General features: G+C 46.0%; 1 protein-coding gene across 2 annotated transcripts in view; it reads right to left on the bottom strand.

The window, feature by feature from the left end:
- The window catches only part of SEMA5B (semaphorin 5B), a 341594-nt gene that overhangs the window by 6015 nt on the left and 311452 nt on the right, over positions 1-24127 (bottom strand). For both annotated transcript variants that reach the window (XM_075001545.1, XM_075001546.1), the window contains exons 21-22: positions 24068-24112; positions 16238-16443 (exon numbers count right to left, since the gene is read on the bottom strand). In XM_075001545.1, the coding sequence (XP_074857646.1) occupies positions 16238-16443; positions 24068-24112 (251 nt within the window). The remainder of the gene's footprint in view (positions 1-16237; positions 16444-24067; positions 24113-24127) is intronic.

Here is a 24127-nt window from a genome sequence, read left to right as displayed (position 1 = left end):
CTGGGTCTAAACCGAAAGGAGGGGTGAACTGTACTTTCAACCTATTCCCTTCCAGAGTGGTCACGGTACAGCCGCTGCCTCCCTGTCAAGCAGTTACCAAAATGGCCCTTCTTTTCTTTTTGGCAGAGCAGGTGCACATTTACCTGATCTCCATCTCCACTGGTAGATATCCAGGTTTGGACCCCCCGATATTAAGTGTGTCACTTCTGTCAGCTACAGTGTAAGTAACAAGTCACGGTCACTTTTTTGAAGAAAAACTAAAATGACTCAAGACATTTAACAACCAAGTAACAAGTGTGATTAACAGCAGCACAAAAATGAGAACGAGCTAACGTATTATCTTCCCACCAGCATTTAGGAAAGAGGCAGGGGCTTTCCCTCCCCCTGCTTTGGCGTCTCATGGAATCACTCACATTCACGCCACAAGCCATTGCTCCCCATCCCCTCCCCATGGTGTAAAGCCGACTGACCCGCCAGGTGCTACCAGATTTGTTTCAGAGGCTGTGACACCTCTGGGCGCTTCTTGTTTTGCCTCCCTTGCTATCGATGTCAGTTCAAGCACACAGCGCATTCCACTCTGACGCGTGCTCATGGCAGGCGCATACTTTTAAAGAACCGCATGCTTTGCTCTCCGACGGGGGTCACGTTAACCTGATGTTGGGCTACAACAAGGAACTGGCCCCCACTCCTCAGGCAACACCAGGGCTGTCGCCACACTAGCCGTGTCCTTTCAGAGGGGGCATGGTAATGAGGCACTGCCATGGATATGCAGCACCTCATCAGCATAATGGCAGCCACGCACGCTTCGAAAGTGCTGCTTTCAGAACGCATGCCACCCACGTAGCATTTCGAAAGAACAGCCCCCCACCCCGATTTCAAAAGCCCTTCTTCCTATTTGGTTTTGGGACGAAGCGCTTTCGAAGTCCCGGGGGGTCGTTTCAAAAGGCCCCCAGCTACATGGGCGGCGTGCATCCCAAAAGTGCCACTTTTGAAGCATCTGCAGCTGCCATTATGCTAATGAGGCACTGCATATTCGTGGCAGCACCTCATTAGCATTTGCTGAAGTGCCTCACTACCATGCCCCCTCCGAAAGGCGAGGGGTAGCATAGACATTGTCAAGTTGTTTGTTTCACTGCCACTCTCAAACGAGGCACACACTGTGTTTCCAAAAAAGGGTGCAGATATCGGTGATCAAGCTTCTTGCTAGCTGGAGTGCAGAATGTCACCCATCTGAAAGGTACCATGGGCTGGGAGATTAATTCAGTCTTTGTTGACAGGAACTCCTGAGTTCTAATGGTGGCTCTGCTACTGACTGAGGGTGTGATGTAGGGCAGAGTACATCACCTGTTTCCAACTTCAGAGGAAAAAGATGGGGAGGGTTTAATAATGCTTGCTAACCTACCTCCCAGAAGCAATGCCATGATTAACTGGCTAATGCTCAACAATTGCTAATGGCCCAATACTTCCATTGTCATTCAACTTTAGAAGTACCTTACTCGTGGCTACAATCGTTGCACTTCACAGGGACCCTCAAGGGAGCAAAGCCCTGCCCTCTGGCTACGGTTACAGCACAGGGATCTCTCAAAAGACGTCACTGTCAAAGGTTGGGCCTACACTAGAGAGGTCTGTCAACAGAAGGGGTCTTCTGTCAGCGTAACTCAGGGAGCATCTACACACAAAGCGTTCTGTTGACAGTCTCAACAGAACTGTGCACATGCCTAGACAGTATTACCCCTCAAAAATTTGAAGCTTAACCATCTGTCGACAGTGTATTGCCGACTGAACTGCAGTGTAGACGCTTCTGTCGACAGAAGGGGCTTCCGGTTGCCAGGCAGCCCTCTTTGCAGAGCTGCCAGTCCACTTACTGGCACCATTCTGCTTTGGAAAGAGAGGCTGCTGAACTCACTTTCATATTCAAATTCGACACATTAACACATGGTTTGAACTGGGATGCAATTTTTCTGGGACACTATAGGGGCTCTTTTGCATACTTGGCTTAATCTCATTCTTGACTCCACTCCATCCCCTGCCCCTCTGCTCTCTGATTTGCTCACCTTGATAATTTTTTTTCTGATTTGTCAACCTTGATTACTGTTTTTGGTTCTCTGTGCCTTAAATATTGAGTCTGTTCTGGTCTGGCTATGGTCTGAAGAAGTGGGTCTGTCCCACGAAAGCTCACCTAATAAACTATTTTGCTAGTCTTTAAAGTGCTACTTGACTGCTTTTTTTTTCTGGCACCAGAGGGCAGTGCAGTCAGGCACTCTCTGTCAACAGAGCAAGTTGCGTGTAGATGCAATCTGCTGACAGCTGTTCTGTCGAGATTTCAGTGTCGACAGTAACTTCTCTCAACAGATACTTGTAGTGTAGACATAGCGGAAGAGACTTCCCAACAAAACATCTGTCAACAAAGGGCAGCCACACACAAAAGCCAATTGGAAGAGCACTCTGCTCTGTCAACAGAGCAGCTGGACTGCCCAGCAGCTCTCCACAAAACAGCATCCAGAAGCACAGCAGACAGGCTGCCCATTGTACTGGATGCCCCATCTGTTGAGAGAAGCTCCCCCCCCACCTCCCGGGCAGTGTGTTTACACAGCTTTTTTGTCAGCAGAATCTGTGGACAGCAGCATTATGCCTCATGGCTGAGGGGCAACGCTGCCAGCAAAAGTGCTGAGTTTTGTCAACAAACTGCATTTTGTGTTTGGACAGCCTGCCAGTTTTGTAGACAAAACTGAGGTTTGTGGGCACGACTCACTAGTATAATCGTAGCCTCTGTGAATAAAGGTGACAGTACCAAGCACTCTATGCATGCCAAATGTTGTTATTAGAATGGGCAGAGCTCCTGCTTTAGCACATGTTAAATAATCTTCAACCGGCCCGCAGGGGCAGAGAATGCCTCCTTAGATCAGAAAGCAGGCTGTGATAGCAAGTGCCATACATTGCTCCCAAACTGCAAAAAATATCAAAATATTAAAAGGCGCCATTTGTTGGTTAGAGCCTAGGGCTGGTAGTCAGGGAATGTGAGTTTAATTCTCTGGCGCAGCCACTTTCTGCGCGTCCGTGGGAAATTTCTGTGCTTCAGACTCCCCATCTGTAATATGAAGATAAAAATACTTAACCAGCTTGATCAAACAATTGAGCTCCATTGGTAAAAGGCGCATACCACATGCAAAGTATTATTATTGGTATCGTGGGGAACCCTTCCAAATGAATTTAGCTATTCATGCATATTTACATAAAACTAGCTACTTCCTAGCCAGCGTGATTTAGCTTAATCTATTTAGCACATGCAGTTAAATACTAAATGGCCTTGCCTTCCACAGGAGGCATATGGAGCACTGAACCCCTGGGTATCCTCTTTACCACGTTAGCATAAACCATCACTAGTTCCACTCAGTGGCAGAGTCATAGCACAAGTGTAAATTTGTAGAAGCATAAATGAGGGCAATAGGAAGGGGAGTGAGAGGAAATCGCTCCTTTGTGGTCAAGATGATGCTCAGGGAAATCTCATGGGTTGCAGGATGTGGGGAGGAGGAGCAGGCTGTCAGCACATCGGTGGGAGAGAAGAGGTGGTTTTTAGTTGGGATGTTCTCAGGGGGTCATGGAAGCTGAGTCTTCCTTGGGGATTTCCCTAAGGGTTAAGAGTAGAGCTGGCTCCAGATCAAAACCCCAGATCTAAACACTCTGTAAGTTTGCTGGTGATCAAATCCTGGTCTGACATGATGATCCACCTCTAGCTCAAAATAAAAGTCCCAGCCTTTGTTCCTTGGGCTCAGCTGGAATGACTGTAAACTTCAGGATATCCTGCAACGATTTAAATATAGACACTGAAAGCAAGCTTAGCATTTAATTAACGTTTGCATTTTTTTGCCTTTACTTTCTATAATACTTAATTTAAAAAAAAACCTCTCAGCCGTTTCTTTGTGCTCCTTGTTTTTTGTTGGAGGCTCTCATATCTTTGGGGAATACCTTAAGAAAATGCTTTAAAGGATTTATAATGCAATTAGCTGCAAAGAATTTTTTGCTGGCAATACTAGGGTAGCGGAACAAGCTCTAAATTGGGATGATCAATACAGAGCACCTTAATGTTTTCTAGCACAAACATATTGTTGGTCTTGTTTTAATAAACAGATGATTAGGCTCCCAGGCACTAGACACTGGTTAATATTTTTCTAAAAGGGTAAATTAGGCAGCAGCAAATTTTAGAAATCCACAAACCCAGAAGGGGGTTGCAATTAAATCTCTGTGGGTAGCTTCACTTGTGCTGTTAAGAGCTTTAACGCCTGTGCCTTTCCTATCTCTTCATGCAGGGATGATAGGCAGGTGACAAACTGTCCCTCTGGAGACTTTCCATGAAGCACAACATGAGTTGCGCCATCAGGTCAGGATGTGATTCCAACGATAGACTACATTCATCCCCAGTGTGCTGAATTCAATGGCGCTACACCCCGGCGTCTTTGGCCCGCTCTGTACCAGACAGGGGTCGCCAGAAGCGTTCCTGTAAGTTGTGCAGCCGCTCAGGAGAGATTCAAATGCTGCCCAGCTGATTAGCAGAGCGTCCGCCGCGAGGTTTTTTCTGTTTCAGCTGGTGGTGCACATTTGCACATGCCTCAGCGCACGTAAAACTATTTTGCACCCGGATGGAAAAGATTCACGGAACTTTGGTCCCCAGCAAGGCTTGTTTGATTCTGAGATGGCAAGTTGCCACAGTGCTAACTCCCGCCACAAAACCAAGTACAGAGAGCACCAGAATCCAGACACAAGCATTGTGATCTCAACGGTTTTCATGCTATTTCTCAGCAGCCCACGGCCTGAGAAGTGGTTGCTGGCAGCATTATGCTTGTGCGGTTCTCTTACAAGCATTGGCACCAGCTCCAAGGCTGGAGCACCCACAGAAAAAAAGTCAGCGGGTACGGAGCAAACACCAGCAACCAGCTCCCCGCTCCCTCCCAGCCCTTCCTGTGCACTGCAATCAGCTGCTGGGCACATGCAGGAGGCTCTGGAGGTGAGGGGAAGGAGTGGGGATGGGGCATGCTCCAGGCCGTCGGGGGGAAGAGGCAGAGATCTGAGAGAAGGGGTGAGGTGGGGTGGGGTCTGGGGCCAGGTGGGGACTTGGAGGAAGAGGGCAAGGCAGGCGGACTGAGCACTGCCAGCCCCAGGCCTGAAAGAAGCCAGCACCTTATGCTTAGAGACACTGGCTCTCTGACTTGCTAGGTACTCACACAGAGCTCATCACCTCATCTGGCTACTCCGGTGCATCCGGTGCCCCACCCTTCACGCAGCTCTCGGAGAGGAGATACCAAGAGAAGAGATTTGCCTCTCTAAGCCAATGTACATCCTGTCTTCGGGTAGGTGTTATATGGTGTAGTTTAAAAGGCCAAACCAATGGCATTTCCGTATCTGACAGCCTAATCACCTTATCGTCAGGACACATTTCCCAATACGCAGCTTGTATTTTCCCTCTCTTAATTTCACCCTGTTACTTACAGCTATTGTCCCTTATGTGGCAGTAATGGATGCCTGTTTACACCTTCTCCTGCCAGTTATCTGGGAGCAGGAGGGAGGGGATAGATGCCGTTTCTCATCCCATTAGATTAAAGGTCTTAACTATATCACTCCCCCTTATCCACATGTTGAGATATCACTTGGTGCACAATGTCTGGGCAATGTACAGCCATATCTGAGAACCCTCCTAAATGCAGCAGGCGCCAGGGGCTCAGACACTCTCAGAGCCCCATCCTACCCTGGGGAGACGGCACCTTCCTTCAGTTTGAGAAGAGATGCGACAGGGAAGACTATGAGAATTACCACAAAACTGTAGCAACACTCAGTATCTAGGGTGATAAAAATGCCTGTCTGAATAATTTAGTTAGAAAGAGAGAAAACTATTTCACTCAGGAGCAAACAGGAACTTGAACTCATTGATCGAGCCTCTGCTTCCTCCATCCTCGAGATCTGCAGGATCAGCAAAGCCAAGTTATATTTGCCAGTCTATCCATCAGGACCCTCCCTCCAAGAACCTCTTAGCAGATGGCTTGCCAGCAATTTATGCTAATCTGACCAAAACCCATTACTCAAGGGCACACACCAGAATGTAAGTTCTTCCTTTAAAAGAGTTTTTATTGCATTCTATTGGCATATGAATAAAACAGAAGAAAGACTCTCCTGTCCTAGGACTATTAGTTTGTCAAAAAAGGGACATTTTCAGAAAAGTGAAGCAAAGAGCTCACTGTGAGATGGGTTGAGATAAATGCAGCATTTTGACATACTACTGCTGTCAGCAAGTTTAAAAAAAAATCGTCCTGACGCTGCTATTTAACCAGAGGACAGCAGACATGGACTAGCCCAGTATTTACAGAAACATATCAGCAATGTATGGTTGTCATAACAATAATTTTAGAAGCATAGGGCTACTAACAATGCCTTTCCCTATATTGTTGTGATAGCTGAAACTTTCATGCAATACATGTTCTATTGGATGGAGCATTTTGCATGTGCATGTATGTGCATATTATATTACATATGTACAATTCCGTTCCAATAAAGCACTGCATAAGTATTTTTAAACATGACTGTCATCATGCTATATTTGCTCGCTGGAACTTTGTCATCATTTACTAGTCACATTTTTTTGGCTAAGTAAAATATTCAGACTTTCTGATTACTAACCTCTTGTGCCAAAAGCCTTACCCCTGCACCCCCCCCCACCAAAAATTCTGTTCTTAGTCCAGGTCATTAAATTATAATCCAGTAGTTCATTGGATTACCATCTGACATGGCTATCAACACATAAGCACTTTTAACAATACAGAAATGTCAGTAGGACTTTTTTTTTCTTTTTTTCCAAAACATTTTCACTTTTATCCCCCTTTTTCAAGCAGCTCTAGTGAAGAGGGCAATTTTTTTTTAGTGCATTAGCTGCAATACACTTTCATCCAAAATATACACTTGCCTCCCAAATTTAAATCAAAACAATAAAGTAACTGTGTTTCTAACAGAGGGAAATAATACAGAAAGATTTCTGGTAAGGCTTATCTGATGCCTGATTTGGGTTACTGCTGCATCTGTCCAGTTCTCTCAGCATTACAGACTCCTCCCCCTTTCTGGAGCTCTCCTAAAATCTCTCTTCATCTGGTGAAAACTGTCAGAACTGCATGAAAGACAATGGAGCTATGGCCACGTACATAATCAGAAAATCTGCCCCTTTGTCTCTCTAGCATGGGCAGATATTTCAATCTTTTTCTTTTATATATGGAAGCTATTTTTAGTAGGGTGGCCCCTGCAGATCATCTTTAGAACATCTCCCTCATCATCCTTGGGTAACTCCTCATCACATTTTAATCCCGTCCTGGATTAAGAGGTTTTATACCATGATGTACATCCTTCCAACTACTTTCTTTCCCCCGCCAAGATCCCTCTGAAATGCTATGACCGCACGTCCACTCTGGCACTTTTGTGTAGAACGTACGATCTCTTTCTACCAGGAAAAGAACATCTGTTCTAAACCATGTGCTGGGTGGAAAGGAACACAGGAAGTAAGCGAGCCAATCAGTGTTGTGGCTGCCCCATACATTTTAAAGCATCAGCATGCTTTGTGCAGTGGATTTGGACAATGGCTTAGAACATACCAAAGTGACTGGGCTGCATTGTGGATAAACAGCATTAACTAAACTACTCCATTCATTCACAGTGGGAACCCACAGTGCCCTATGTCCACTGTAATCAAGGACATAGATAGAATGGTACAACATTAGGCCTTTAAAGAACATAATGAGTGGTTCTTGTTTTCGCTGCTGGTAGCACACTATGTCCTGCAGGGATAGTGATGTGTGACAGCAAGCTGAACAATCTGCTTTTCTGTGTAGAAAGAGGGAGGAGGGAGGGACTTATATAATAATCACATTAAAATGTAATTATACACTTGAACCTGTTTGGTCCTGGATGGCAATCCCAGATGTTGCCAGATTGGGAAGCCCTGGGGGCTGGTAGGAGGGGCCATCTGGGAGTCTGGTGGCAGAGGGGCCAGTGGCCAGCAGCATAACAGGAACCAGGACAGGGGCTGCTGGACTGGAGCCCAGCTGGTGATGGGACTGGAGCTAGGGGGCTGGCAGCTGGGAAGGGAACCAGGGAGTGGGGGGTCGGCAGCCAGGAGGGGCATTGACCTTCCCTGGTCTGGTCTGGCCTGGCCAACTCCCTTGTTCAGGACCAATCAGGTCTCAAAAGTGCTGCAGCAGGGAGGTCCATCTGTAAAATGAATGTAACCAAATAACCAATAAAGCACCCCAAATCCAACCTTTTGCCTCTTTCGTGTTCCACGTGGGGCTTGTGTTTTCCTCATCATAAAATCAGCTTGTGTGAAATGCTTTTTCAAGGCAGTTTGTTTATATTTTGTGTACCTAGCCAGGCCCTTCTCATGAGAGGAAATTACTCTGTATCATGACAACGCTAGCCAAAGAGACAGTGATTACTGACATGGACTCAGATAACGAACAGCTCCCTACAGAATGCACTTTGCTGGAGTGGTGTAAGGTGGCAATCTAAAAACCATGACTAACCAGCAAATTTGGGAATACTTAGCATAACAATTACATTAAAAATAAGTAAAGCACGATTAAATAAAATGAGACCTCTTTGTATTTACTCGCACAAACAAAACAAAGGATAGACACCTAGTGCCACCCTCTCTCCTCCCATGAAATGGGTTTTGTAATGGTATCATGCCTCTCACGCTATATGTTATAGCCACTACTGGAGCCATAAAAAGATTCACAGCCTCTGGCATCTCTTTTTCAAGTCTTCCTTAGAAACTCACCCTCCTCCCATACAGTGCAAAGACATTCAGATCTGTTAAACTGTATGGCCTCTAGGTAAAATCCTGGCCCCACTGCAGTCAATGGCAAAGCTTCCATTGTAAACTAGGCGCATACCTAAGGCTAGAATTGTGTTTAAGTACTTTCTGATCTGGGACCCAATGTCTGATTCAAAAGCCACTGAGCGTCTTTCCACCAATATCAAGAGGTAGGGAATCACCTCCTAAGTAATTTCTCCAACTTACACTCAAATTCACCAGTATTTCTTATTGTTCTCTGAGTGATTATCATTGGTTATTTGTTTCAATAGCACTTACTAGCACTGTACTGACACGAAGCCCCAAGCAACCTATACGCAAAAGTTCCCTCCTGTTTGTCACTTGCGTAGCTTATTTTGAGTCAATTTCAAAATAGGCTGTCGGTATGCAGCATTGCCTAAAGCACTACGTCAAGGCACCCCTTACTCCTCCCACGAGGAGGTGTACAGGGGTGTTGAAACAACTTGCCCATTATTTTTAAAAATATTTAGAAATGACAAGCACGTTGCACAGATGTGGGGCAGCTATTTCAGCATACCACAAAGTTCAGAAATAGCTCCCACAGTGTAGACATAGCCTAATAGATTTCATCTGAGTTGCATAGCTTAATCCTTTCTTCCCTGCAGTGAGAGCTCTCTCACTTTCCTTTCCCTCCAGGACTTATATAAAGCTAGATGACCCTGAAGTGATATTTGCAACTGCTGGATCAGACAAGGATGATCACAATGCTCCTTTGCCAATACAGCCCTTGGCCACCACCATTCTTTTCCAAATAAGACTATTCTCATAGCACATACTAAAAATACATAACATGACATTCTCACAGTTAATGTTCTTAAATGCCACTTTGCTCAGGGGAAACAGTTTCACTAAACATGAGATTCACCTAGATTTTATGTTTCCATCTGATTTACTGTTGGGTTTTTTCATTATTGTTTCACCTGACTGCAACAACTAAATCTCTCATTAAAAAGACACATAGTCCCTGGAGATGCTAAAGAAAAATTGTTCAGAATTTTCTTGGTTGTGTTGTTTCATCAGCTGTTGACTAACATCTTAACTGTATAGCTCAGGGATTCAAATGACGCACAGTGAAAGGGTCATTGAAATCAAAAGAATTCTTGTATTACAACAATATCACAGCCTGTGCTATGAGCACATGGGAATAAGTGGGTGAGCTAAACGTAGCTGAAGAAGCAACAAATGAACTTATGTGACAGGACACCAAGTTCTAAATTTTCCAAGGGTAAGAGAAGCACAAACCCTGAGAGAATGACTTAAGCCAACCTAAAAGCAGCTAAAAGTCATTTACATTTGGAACCTCAGCTGCTTCTTGGCTTTACAAGACAACATTTTTCAGTAGCAGTAAAAACAAATATATCCAAAAGCAACAAAATCTGAAAGCCAGACAGATATCCCACAGCCCACCTCAAGCTTTATTCCTCACTACACAGTTGACAGTGGCACCAATCCATAAGGCTGCCGATTTGTTCAGAATGATTATTCTTCAGCAAAGCAGAAACACTTTTGAGATCCCCATATTGAGATTTTCTTGCTATAAAATAATATGTGATTGTCTGGTATCCCTTGCAGATAGTCCCTATTCCACATGGGTGTGTGACTCTCAGTGACATTATTCATACTTTGCTGAAAGATCTTTAGATTGGTTGATTATAGTGAGCCCATGGGAATTCGTTAATATATTTTTCCATGTATGAATATTTTCTAATAGCTGTATCTGCATTCAGAGGTATAGCTTTGTTTGGACAGGTGTGATATTCAAACTTACCCAAGTTAGTTTGCAGTGGTCTGATGTTATTAAATTTCAGGCACTCGGTGACACATCATTTATTAGTTTCTTACAGTTTCTTTACAGTGCCTTTTCCAGCTTACTCTAAAAGAGGGGTGAGCACACTTTCTACATTGGGCCCCACTTTTCATCCCTGTAATTAGCCAGATCCCCCAAACCTGACTAATAAAATCCAAACCAACAGAAATTTCTGTGATGTTCACATGAAAAAAAAAATCTTTCAGCGTGTGCCAATCTATGCGAGGCTGCAACATAAACTGCAATGGTGCAAGGACAAAGCACACAATGGGAGATAGGAAACTTGCTATACAGACAGAGGCAAAGCATGTGTGAAGAGCCACTCTCCCCAGCCCTCCCAGGCAGCTATTAAACAAAAACAAACAAACAAACAAAAAAAAAATCACTCTTTTTAAGGAGCCCTCCCACTTCCAGCAGTCTCAGGTAGTTCATGTTGCTGTTTCTAGAGCCTGACCCAGCTTAAGAGAAAAAACAAAAACCAGCTCCCTGCTGTTTAAAGACCATGCCCCCCACCTCCTCCAGCCCTCCTGGGCAGCCTTTTAAAGTAAACAGAAGAACTAAACAAAAGCTCATCATAATTGCACCTACAAAAAAAAAACAAACAAACCCTGGACGCTCTCTGGAAGCTGAAACAAAGGTCTGTGACAGCAAAAGCACACATCTCTTACCCCCATCCAGATGCCTTTGCAAAACATGGGGTGGGGAACCAGACCAGAAATGACAGCAGAGACTGTGGGGCGGGCCAGGGAGGTGGACAGCTGAGTCAAGAGAGGCTGCAGGGAGGCAATGGAAGGCCCCCCGCGAGGTGGGGGATGGTGATGTGGAAATGAAGCCAACCCTCTGCCAGCAGGGATGCAGGCAGCACTGCACACGAGGAAAGCACAGCTGTGCGCAGAAGCTATGGGAAGGGAGAGAGCCAATTGTGCTGCACCCCTCCCTTCTGAACTTTTGCGCCTCCCCCTCCCAGTTTGCACACCCCTGCTCTGAAACACTCCTCTGACAATTCTTTGCTAATAAAAGAGGCTAACCACAGCAAAAAAGCTCAGTCTGCGCCTTGTCTTGCAGCAGAGCTGCACTAGTGTTCCTACCTCAGAACAGCTCAGCCTTGACCTTGGGTCCTGCTGGTTTTCAGTCCAAGATCCCTCCCTCCCTTCGATCAAGTGCAGAGCTGACTGGCCACTTCCAAGAGTGGGAGGCTGAGCAATTCCCAAAAGGAACAACATCTGCTAAGAACTGCTGTCCACGACAGTCCTGGGGCAGTTGTAGGAAGTCCTGTAACCCACCCTGCCATGAGGTCCAGCGCAAAGAGCTTCTAAATCTTATTCTGCTGTGTTCTTGTACTGCATAGTGGCTGATACTGTCAACACACTACATGAATGGAACAAGTCAAAGAAACATGCAACTGCTTATAAGCTGACCCCAAAAGTCTCTCCGCACAATTGAGGAGTGAGAACTCAGAATTTATGCATTGCTGATGAAAGCATATGGATGAAATCTTTAAAACACTGCAGCTGAAATATCTATTAATAAAATTACACAGTCTGACAAAGCAAAATAGAAATTCAAAAGTAGCCAGGAAAAGAAAACATTCTTTTACAAAACCCTACCCTGGCAAATTATTGTCAAATAAGTGGTCAACAGGTCATTGCTATCTGTGGTATTTCCATCTGATCTGCAGTAATGTTTTGCTGTACTTGAGTGTCCCATCAAGGCTCCTACGTGCTAAGCTTGCCTTCATTACATCTACCTTAATATAAAATTCACCTAGATTTATAAATTCCACATTCATTACTGTACATTTGAGTGTACGGCTTTCAGTCACGTTTACCTGATTGGAGAATGGAGATATTTCAAGAGGAATATGAATAAAGATGGTTGCAGAAGCCTTAGTAGTTTTAAAAAACATCGAGAAAACAATAGAGTTCTGCATATGCACAGCCATATCTTAGCATCCTATCGATGTGCATTATTGGTTTCTTTTAGTGCCAAGTAGCCAACTGATCATGGTTTTATTCCTTCTCTCTCTCTCTCTCTCTCTCTCTCTCTCTCTCTCTCACACACACACACACACCGCCCCCCACCCACCCACCCTTTTCCACGTGCATTAGCCTAACCCAGAAAATCAACTGGTACTTAAATGTTTAGAATACAGACAGGCCCAAGCCGAAATTCCAGGGCACCTCACTTTTTTAAGAAGGTGAATTTTAGACACTGTGGAATTTAGAAAGACAGTGAGGCCCTTTCTTACTGTACAGAACTCTTCAGGATCACACTGAGACCCCAGGCTCTTCTTTAACTGTTTGAGGATCATTCTAATATACTTATAAACTTAAAAACGCATTAAGAACATTTGAAATGTCCCCTTTTTAAATACCAGAGCAGAGCACAATCACTCCCATGAAAACAAACACCTTTATACACACATGCAACCTCTTTTTAACTGCACTAACACTGTATTATTCAGAGAACAATGAGAAGTGATTCAACTGAAGTTTCAGCGAAAGGTTGTTGGACATTTTAAGGATTTAAGATAAGAGGAGCTGTATGCAAGCACATTTTGAGGAGACACTATTTTGCAGAGGGAATGATGATTAAGGAGAAGGGATTTCATTTAAATCAGTCACCTTAACCACACCTGAAAATCCGTCTCACTCACTCTCCACTCCTCTGTAAGATAAAATTTCTTTAAATTTACCTTAATATACAAGTCCCTTTGACCCAAAACTCTTAGTTCTTCTCTATGCAATGATCTTTGATTTACATACTCCAGTTGTGCCACTTTTCAATGGTTTCTAAATAACCTCCCATTTTCCCATCACTCCTTATACATGAGTCCCTCCTTTCTGTTAACTACCTTGTACTGGCTCCAGTTAGCTAAACCTTCTTTTGGATAACCCACACTGTAATATTTCAAGTAATGCAATCTGGACACTGCAGAATGTAATCTAACTAATATCAATATTCCTAGCTATTATAGGTATACTCCCACTTCAGAGAATTCAGCGTCCTATGGGCCTGTCAAAAATCCCCAGTCTTTTTCTGATACTCTATTAACTAATCCGTTGACGCTTTAAACTATGCTTCACTTGGATATTATTACTACCCAACAGTATCAACTTTACACAGACACATGGCATTCCTGAATCCTTTTGCCCCGTCAATCACGGCTATTCCATAAGCAGCCATTCCCACTATTTGCATATCATCTGCAAATCTGATATCATTGGCATTTTACACATTACAGCAATGTTTGCATTATGAACCACAATATTAATATAGTACTCTGCAAGTATTCATTCCTGGCCCACTGCCAAAAAGGAATACAAATCTTGCCCTCCAGTCCCCTGCACGCAGCTCATGAAACGAGAGCAGTCCTGCAAAACGCTACTCACACAAGCAGGCCTTACTCACCACCATGGGCCTCCGGACTTTGCCACGACTAGCCAGGTACCTTAAAGTTTTACTCCTGTGGTTTAAGAGTTTTCAGGATCTGGCCTCAATCTTTCACTCATCTTCAAAATTTATCACCTCCCCTGTATTCTGAGAGTTTATAGGATAATCCATCCTGTGAAACTTTGACAAGAGCTTTCTCAAAATTCAGATATTGTCTGTTGTGCCCCTTCTACCTAGATCGATATTTATTGAATTTAAAACATGGAATCTAATTTGTGTGACGTGATTTACCCTCCACAAACTCATGCTGATGCTCATTGGTATGCTGTGCTCTGAGGAGACTGAATGCAACTGTATCATTAAGCCATCAGGAAAAACATGTTTTCATTTACAGACTTCAAAATCTTGCCAAATGCTGAATGACAGAGCCGAGACTGTAGCATCCAGTAGGAAATACTCAGCACCTGAGTCAAGAATACAGTTACCAGGTGAGTCTGTAATTTTCAGACTCTCATAGTTTTTCTCTGGTGTACCAGAATAAGGGCCATTCTCCTTCAATTCTCTGGTTTAGCCCCATTAGCACTGTTAATATTAATATTATTAATATGAAAATGAATATGCTAACACCCAGTGGCCTCGACCAGGACTAAGTTCCTCTTCTGTTGGATGCTGTGAAAACGTTTAGGTAGAAACGGCAGCTCTTCTGCCATGAAGAGCTCACTACCTTTGGCCCCAATCTTGTAATGAGAAGTTTTGAAAGTCTATGGGTACCACAGTCTACTTGCACAGAGCTTACTGCAGGATCATGGCCTAAACCAAAAAGACAGACAAGCACTTACAGACAGATGCAAAATGTCAGTGGCTCATAACTACTCAGAGAGGTGGGGTTGTCTGTTGTGGTTTTATCTTCCAGCTCATCCTCCCCACCTTTCCCTGTGTTCCTGGCCCCAAGTCAGCTTGCTGCATTGAAAATCCGTTCTGACTCCACTAGAAGTAATCTCAGCTATTACATCTCTTACTAATCCCAGTTTACTCAAATACTTATTCACCCTTGTTTCAGTCTTCTGTGTCTTCTCCAGCATATTGTCTCTACCACCCTCCTACAGCTCCTGCATGCACGTATAGCTAATGCTCTCCTTACCAAATACAAATATCCATATGGCTGTTCTTAAGTAATCTCATCCTGTTTAGCTACCTATCACCAGTTTTATGTCCTTCAAGTTTCTCCATCTCTCTTTCCATTCCTTCGGCTTCTTTTTATCAAGCCCTAACAACGGTGTCAGATGATCCTCTTTCTAGCTCTGTGATGTCTGTATGAGAAGATCTACCCACAGTTGCTCAGGTCCTCAAATCAATTTTGGTTTTTTTGGAAGGTAAGATGAAAACGTACATGCTTCATTTAAGTCACTGCTCTGGGCTGGGGCTGGGGATAAGGGATTCAGTACGCAGCCTGCCCTTGGGAGAGAGGGCAGCTCCAGGCCTCTCTCACCACAGGAGCTTGGGGCTGGGAGAGAAGCACCTCTCCCCAGCAACTACAGCTGCAGAGGGCACAGCCAAGGAAGGGTTCATGTCCCCCTGCCTGGGGCAGGTCCAGGGTCATCTGCCTCCAGCACTCCCCAGCCAGAGAGAAGAATGCAGCAAACTGAGCACTTTCTTCTGGTCCCCTGACAACCAGGAACAGCCAGCAATGTTCCTGTACATATTGGGCGAGGGAGGAGCTGCAGCCCCCTCTGCCCTCCCTAAAGGGCACCTGGGGGGCATGAGTCTCAGGGCTGGGCCAGTCCCGGATCATGGTGGCATGCACTCCCGGCCAGCCCCTTTCACCTGCCTCATGATTCTGGCTCCTTTCTGTAGGGTTTTATGAGAAGCAGCCCCACTCCAGATACAGCCTATTTTCCTGCTGTGACCAAATCCTGGCCTTGTTTACAGTTATGGTGTGAGGAAGCTGTACACCCGATTTTGGGCGGTCCTCGATCTTACTGTGTAGGGGGAGGTCTTGAACAGACGGACAGACAGACATAAATTCTCTCAGATATATATATTAGGCATCCATATTACTATATATGCATTTTATTAGCACATGCACACACACACGGACCTACAATTAAGACCACTATATATAGATATAGACACAGATAAAGGCAACAGCAATTAGTTTTCCAGTGCCCTACCTTGAATTCCATGGGCGTGTACTTTTCATTCTTGGGGGTTGTGTTGCCTTTGTAATGGAGGTGGTTGGGAGTGGTTGGGTGGATCACGGTCGATTCCTGGGACTGCCGCTGGCAGCGCTGACAGTACACGTAGATCACAAACGTTAGGAGACTGGAACCAAAGAAGCAGGAGACCCCAGTGGCAATCAGATGGATGAGACTGAACCCTGCAAGCAAAGCAACAAGCGGTGTGCCTTTCAAGGAGCAGCCTCCGTCCTCCCTGCACAAGCAGGCAGACAAATCAGAACGACGGCATTTCAGGATCCAGGAGGATAAGCTGCTGGAGCCAGCACCTCATGTGCTAACAGACAAGTCCACCTCCCTACCACAGCTCGTCTCACTCACATGGGCCCACACATTGTTCTCTCGGAGCTCTGTCTCTGTCTCCCTTTCTCTCTCCCTCTATTGATATTGAAACAAAACATTGTGTTAAGCTGCCAGCAAAAGAAAAGAGGCCTACAGACAATACACGTTCTTGGGTTCCAAAGCACGGGTGTGTCATGGAAATAGGGGGGGCAACAAAAACCCAGTGTTTCTCTAATGGGAAATAAAAGTCGCCTTTGTTGGCAACCCCACAATATTCAGAGAGGGAAGCGTATGGGGGCAGCAGCAGGACACATTCCTCCTTTGTGTAATCTCTACAGATACATCAACAATGCAAAAAAAATAAACAAAACCGCCCAGGCAGCAAGTCTCAGCGCCTGGGCCAGCTGACTCGCCCAGGAGGGGCTCCCACCAGGGGGCTAAAGAAATAGCAGCGTAGATACCCCAGCTTGAGCAGTGTAGACACCCAAATGTCTACTTTGCTATTTTCTGATTTAGCAATTAGTCTCCCCCTGCTATCTCGGAGGTGTATTAGCCACACTAAAGAGTGTGCCAGCAGGTGCACTGGAAGGACCCTGGGGGAAAACAAGAAGGAAACAAAACAGGCTTTGGAGAGAGAAGAAAATATGAAGGAAACTGCCTGAAATATTCATTGGTCAAATTTCTCCATCAGCTGCCCAGAGAGATTCCCAGGCAGGCTCTGGGGAGGCAGCAGCAGTATAAAGAATTCAAACAGCAGAACCCTTGGAAGGTAAAAGCCCTTTCCACAGATCTCTTAACTTCAAGTTTCAAATACACCCTGCACAGCTTCTTCGATGTGCATTTACCAGCAGGAGAAACCACAGCACCAGGAAGTCAGATAAATGGGACAAGACAGCCAGCCGCCTTTTATTCTTCATTCCTGCTCAAAGCCAGAGAGCTCTTACAGGCTCAGGGGATAACCAAACAACCAACAGTTCTCCATCTTACACGAGAGAAACAGCCCTGACCAGAGTCCATGGCACAACCAGCACTAGTAGAATGAGGTATGGAAGAGTCTTGCACAGCGTCCAAATGTGACCCTGTTTAGTGGCCCTCTGCATTCAGAGAGTGCTGCTTTCCAGCCAGAGGAATGGAGCTATCAGCAGCGTTAGCCCAAGCATACATTGCTACTGATGTCAGTCTGCTACACAATCTTTCCAGCAAGGACAATGTGGGCCAACAAACACTGAGAGGAACATCAGCATGCTCATTACTGAGGGCGGCCGCTGATGCTCAGAGACTGCAGACATTAGCTAGCCAAAGAATTCATCTGCAGAGGCTGCTGTCTCCACTTCCGTGTGTGTGGTGAAGCAGAAGTTACTACCCGGCAAGGAGAGCTGAAAGGATGCTCATTCTTCGTATGCTCACGACACAGATGTGCCTCTTTCTGACTCTCAGAGGCGTGGAACAGGTTGCTTTTTGATTGACATTGGCATTGGCATTCAACCACACAGCCGGCAGGCCTTCAGGTGCAGCGCTGTCAGGTTGGAAGGCAGCAGTCTGTCCTGGTTGTGGACAAACAGGTCTGGCCAGAGCAGTAACTGTAATTGGGTGGCCGCTGAAAGGTTCAGCAGCATATTGAACCAGTGTGGCCATGGCCAAGCAAAGGCAATGAGGATGACCATAACTCCATCCTGCTTGATCCTGTGGCTTGATTCTGGGATTCTGTGGCTTAGCGACACTGGGGGAAGGCATACGTGAGGTATCTTGACCATGGGAGTAGAAGAGCGTCCAACAGGGAGCAATCCCTCAAAATGAACAGAAACAGTGACACTTCCTGTTCTGCCTGGGTGCCAACAAATCCACCCAGGGAGTGCCCCACCTCTGGAAGATAATGCTGACCACCTCGGGAGGGAATGACCACTCCTGGAATGACAAGAGAATGGATCTACCAAAGTGCTCCAAGCCCCAGGGAGGTGCATGGCCTTAAAACGAATGGCATGTGGACAAAAGTTTCAGAACCTCAGAGCTCCGTGGCACAGGGCTGAAGATTGGGCTCCACCTTGCTTGCGGACACAAAACATTGGGACAGCATTATCCATCAGGACTTGAACCACCCTGTCTTTTATACGCAGCAGGAAAGCTCAACAGGCCAAGCAAACTGCTTGGAGCTCTCTAAAGAGCGATTGTGACTTGACCAACATCCTTGCACGCCAAGATCACCCAGATGGGCTCCCCACCACAGATCCAAAGTGGCAGAGACCAGGGTAACTGCAAAGGATGGGGCCACCAAGAGGACTCTCTTCTACACTGATGTTGGGTCCAGCCACATGGCATGCAATGCAGGTATGTGGTTCGGAACCTTGACTATAGTTTAAGTTCTGTCGTTGGGGACATAGATTGACGCCAGCCATACCTGCATGGACCTGAGCTGGAACTGCTCATGCTGGGCCACGTTAATGCAAGCTGCCATGTGGATTAACCCCCTCAGGCACGTGTGAGTGGTGGTGAAAGGATGGGCTTGCACATGCGGAATCAGGCTTTGGGGAGGGAGGTTCTAGTGTGAGAAGGGATTATTGCCTCTCCTATGAACTTTATGCGCTGTACCAGAGCTAAAGTTGATTTCTTCTTCTCATTTATGAACAGCCCTAGATCGCAGAAGTGGTGCGAACCAGATCAAGGGGTCAAAATGCCTGGTGCCAAGACTGGCCCTTGACACCCTATCATAAGGGTTGAGGTAAATCTGAATGCCCCAGTGCCTCAGAAATGCCATGAACTTTGTAAACACTCTGAGAGCTGACAAGAGGCCAAAGGGTTGTGCCATCAATTAGAAATGGCACTGGCCCAGCAGAAACAGGAGGAACCAACTGCGCCCTTGGAAAACAGAGATATGGAAATATGCATCCTTCAAATCAGGGGCAGTGTACTGGTCCCCCAGAACCAGGGCGGGGATGATAGAGTGCAGGGAGACCATGAGGAACTTTACGAGATGGTTGTTGAGGTGAGACAGACCCAGAAGGAATCTTTGTCCCCCTTTTGCTTTTGGGATTAGGAAATATCAGGAGTAGAATCCTTTTCCCCTCACATCCCAAGGGACCTTCTCAACCTCCCGAGGCTGGGAGCAGTATTCTACCTCTTGAGTGAGGCGTTGCCTATGAGAGATGGCCCCTGAAGAGAGCTGGGGAAAGGGAGGAGGATGAAGGGACAAGCCAATGTCACTTGTCACCATGCTGACTGGAAGCAGCACAGGCAGATGAGGAAAGAATAGAAGGGTGGATCCAGGTACTTATCTGGGGTGCCACCCTCTGGGGCATCTTCAAAACGCCAGCTTCTGGCTCCCCTGGTGTTTTGAAGGGTGGGGTTGAGAAAGTGAGCAAGAGAATGAAGAGTGGCAAATCTTAAGCCCTTTGTCTTTGCCCTGACTCCTGTAAGCACCCTGCTGGGAAGGCCCCTAAGTTACAGAAGGCAGCAGCTGTCTGGCTGCTGCAGAGTGCTGAGGGTAACCAAGGAGCCCTTTTTCTTCTGGCCCTTCTTGGGACAGTAGCAAGGGGAAATGGTACTATGAGAGTCCTGGTGCTCGTAGGGTGCTCCACACCAATGCCAAGGCGCTGGGAGCAGCGTCTGGTTGTGAGGGCTCTGACTCCGGGCAAAGCCTGGCCTCCATCAGGAGGGCTCTCAGGCAGATGCCCCTCTTCCAGGATGTAAGTTTTTGCAAATCCTGCACTTGCACTTTATGTAAGATTTCCCCAAGTACTTCAACCAGGTGCTGTGGAGGTTACTGACAGGCATTGGTCTGTTGTATGATAAACATGGCTTGAAGCCCAGGGAACACCAGAGGGAAGTCCCAGTGGGGACTCTAACCACTGAACTAACAACTCTAACATTTACTTCAGTTGGCCAGCAAGGTACCTAAGAACTACACACAAAAGGAATAACAATGGGTGGTAAAGAACCACTAACAGTCTTGAGATGCGAAACAAGGCACTCCAATCAACTGTCACAGGCGGTAAGAAGAAAGTGTGGGGCCGGTGGCACCAAAGACACCGACACATGAGCACAGCAGTCAAGGGACTGCCACAGCTGCACCTGTAGATTCCACCAAGGCAAAAATCCCAAGTGACTGTGCATGTGGGCACGCACACAGCTGGAATGGCCTGCTGGCACTCAAAGAAAAATCTATGCTTTACTTTTTAAACAGCATATAAAAATCAATAGCAGGGATATAACTTTCTATTATATATTACAGGATGGGCCCCAAAGACTATAATTCCCTATTAAATTTTACAGGACTTTTCTATCAGGGCAGTTTCCTCCTAACCACTCTCACACCACATTGGCTGTGTCTACGCTATCCCCCTTCTTCGAAGGGGGCATGGAAATCAGCCCAAGCGAGGAATACTAATGAAGTGCTGTGATGAATATGTAGCACCTCTTTGGGCTAATGCTCACTGCGGGTCGAAGGGCCGGTATGCCGTGTAGCTGCAGGCACTTTGAAGTTGCGTGGGTTCTTTGAAGTGCCTGTGGCTACATGGAATACTGGCACTTCAAAGTTTGCAACTTCGAAGTCGTGGCATGAATTAGCCCAAGGAGGTGCTGCATATTCCTCGCAGCACCTTATTATTATTATTATTCCCCGCTCGGGCTGATTACCATACCCCCTTCGAAGAAGGGGGCTAGTGTAGACACAGCCATTAAGTATTACAATGGCAAAAATGTGAAATGAATTGAGTGAGTTCAGTGATAGCACACCACTTTCTCTTGTCCAATTTTCCCCTATTGTAAAGAATCTACTACAGATTGATCTGCTCTAGTCCAGCACGCTCGTGACCCGACTGGTAACGAAGCAGAGAATTTGCTAGACCACAGGAGGTCAACATTGGCTAGCAGCCTTACCAACACGTTCACTGCTTACTGGGCTCTTAGAAGACAGTTGGGGTAAAATAGAGCTAAATAACAGCACAGAACACGGAGTGCCAGGTCCACAATACAGGGGAAGACTGAATTAAGGTACACAATTACTTAGCTAAAGTCAATGTACCTTAATTTGGGCTTCTGTGCTGTCTCCAAGGGAGGTCAATGGGGAGCCTCTACCCTTGTCAACTTCCCTTACTTCTAATGGGGAAAAGGTGGGTGCAGGAGCACCACAGTTAATGGGGGTGCCCTGTAAATTTGATTTAGCACGTCCCCACTAGGAGCACAAAACTGAACTCTGGAAGATCAACTGTGGCAGAGTCGAGCTTCCCTGTAGTGTAGCTGTATCCTTACAGCGAGGTCTGGTGGCTGTAAACATACTTTAGAGGACCAGAGGAAATGTGGCCATACCCATGGTAAGTGTACATTTGGCTAACTAAAATCATGCTGGACTACGGATGTTGCTGAACCAGAATGCCGGACTAGAGAGGTTCTACAAACAGGAATGAATGAATTTGTCTGTCTGTCTGTCTTTCCAGTAAGAAATCCCCTTTGAAAACCCCTAAAAGAGCCACTGCATGTTTTCACAGCTCCTTGTGGGCAAGAGGGTTTGTTTTTGTTTTGTTTTGCTTTGTTTTTGGTTTTTTTTGGGGGGGGGAGGGGGTTCCATAGGCAGCACATCAGTTGCCAAAGGTGCCTTCCTGATTCATCAGTTTTTAAATGTTGGTTTTGTCTTCAAAATGCAAGCAGGTTTTATTGATTAGTTTCCTTGCCAGATTCTGTAAGGTGCTAAGTAATAAATAATATTTGCCAGGATAAAATATAAATTGAAACTGTAAATAAAATAGCAATGGAAAAAAGGAGACAACTCAAATTGTCATCAGCAATGCATAATTCTGAACTGCAAGAATAAACAGGAACCCCAGGATAGGAGCAGGTTCCATGCATTGTCTGGGCAGGAATAAGTGATGCAGAAAGATAATCTTTACCTAATTGGTACTGAAGCCATAATTCTTCTGACAGCCCTGCAGCCACATACCAAGAAGCTCCATATCAAAACAGCAGCTGGAGTGTCAAGAGAGAAGTATCTCTTCATTTTGACGTTTTATTTGCCTTTTTTGTCATCCTTGGGTAGAGAGAGTTGCTCTGCCTGGGTCTGGAGCTGCACTTTGAATTGACGACTTTCAGGGAGAGCTGGTGATTTGCATTTCACAGAATTTTTGTGTTCACTTTCAGTGAAATCTACCAGAACGCCAGCATGAAGCTCCTTTGATACCATTTTGAAATGTACAGGTAAATCAGTAAGCCTTGATGCCAATGAGATTGTAAGGAACCGTACAAGAAAGTCACAGAAATTCTGAAAGTCTTCAGAAGACCTTGTCAATCTAGGGCATACAGGGTAGCGGAAAGGTGACATTAAAGACTTGATCTTCTAACTTTTACCCATAATGAAGATGCAGCTTTTTGGGAGATAAACAAGAACATGAATGAAAGGAATACTTGGGAGGAAAATTATCTAACCCACTGGAAGTGTGCAGGGCTGGCCACTCACTGACCAAAAGGGAGAAGAACCTCCCCCTGAGCCCTGGTGGGCAGAACGTAGTCCCACCCCCTTACCTGAATGGAAGGCAGGGGGCAGGACTATCTGTATAAAATCCCCAAGCAGAGACTCAGTTGGAGCCAGCCACCAGAGAGGGCAGACGCCAAACCTAAGCTCCCAGGTTGAGAGGCCAAAGACAGGCTGGGACAGGAAGCCAAAGACAGGCCAGGGCCACCAGGCCTCACCGGAGAGGAGCTACATGCAGGGACAGAGATCCCACTCTACCCTGGTGTGGAGGAGCCTAACTTACACCCCCGTGAGCCGGAGCAGGGAGAAGTCGGGGAGAATCTCAGGAATAGCTGGGTCAGTGGGTTGTGGTGTGGATCCCCACTGACCCCAGTGGCAGACTGCTTTGCCATTAATACGGCCCTGGGCTAGGGTACAGTGGAGTGCGCAGTCCTGCACGTACCCCCCCAGCCCATGGGTGGCAGCCTCCGGCTCTTGCAGTTTGAGGCTCATGCCTGGGTTTGTCAGCCTCTGCCTTGCGAGGAGGCCTGACCTTTGTGAATCACATTTGTTAGTTGCCCCACTCTGCACACGGGTCTAGGTCTAGTGACTCATACTTGGTACTGCCTTTGTCTGTTATTCCATCCTGAACCAGGGCGTGGACCAGTGAGGCTCAAGCACAGTCCCGAGCCCCAGGACCAAGCCTTGGTGGCTGATGCCCACCTTATCTGTCCAACTCCATTAGACTGCAAAAGTACACAATGGCTTTTGGACCATTTACGAAGTGGGTACATTAAGACAGGCATGTGCTCCCTGCTAATTAACAACTCTCAGGACCCATCCCAAAACCAGAAATAAATAAGGGGCTTGGAACTGACACCTGGACAGAGCAATAAATTCTTCCAGTTTGACTCAGACAGCAAGAGGCCATGGGAATTAAGCCTATCAGCAGGATGCAAATTGGGTAGATTAATGGTTTGACTGATGATGCCCAGAAAGGAAAAGCCACATTAAGATAAAAATAAGATCTATAGTTAACTGTACTCTACCTCCACAGTTCGTGCTCTCATCAATGCTCGAGGCTGGCAGGATCACTAGACAAAGAGAAA

The sequence above is a fragment of the Carettochelys insculpta genome, chromosome 8, assembly GCF_033958435.1.
Source record: "Carettochelys insculpta isolate YL-2023 chromosome 8, ASM3395843v1, whole genome shotgun sequence".
NCBI classification, from domain to species: Eukaryota; Metazoa; Chordata; order Testudines; family Carettochelyidae; genus Carettochelys; species Carettochelys insculpta.
Note: the sequence above shows the minus strand (reverse complement) of the source record. Positions and strands in the feature narration are given on the sequence as shown.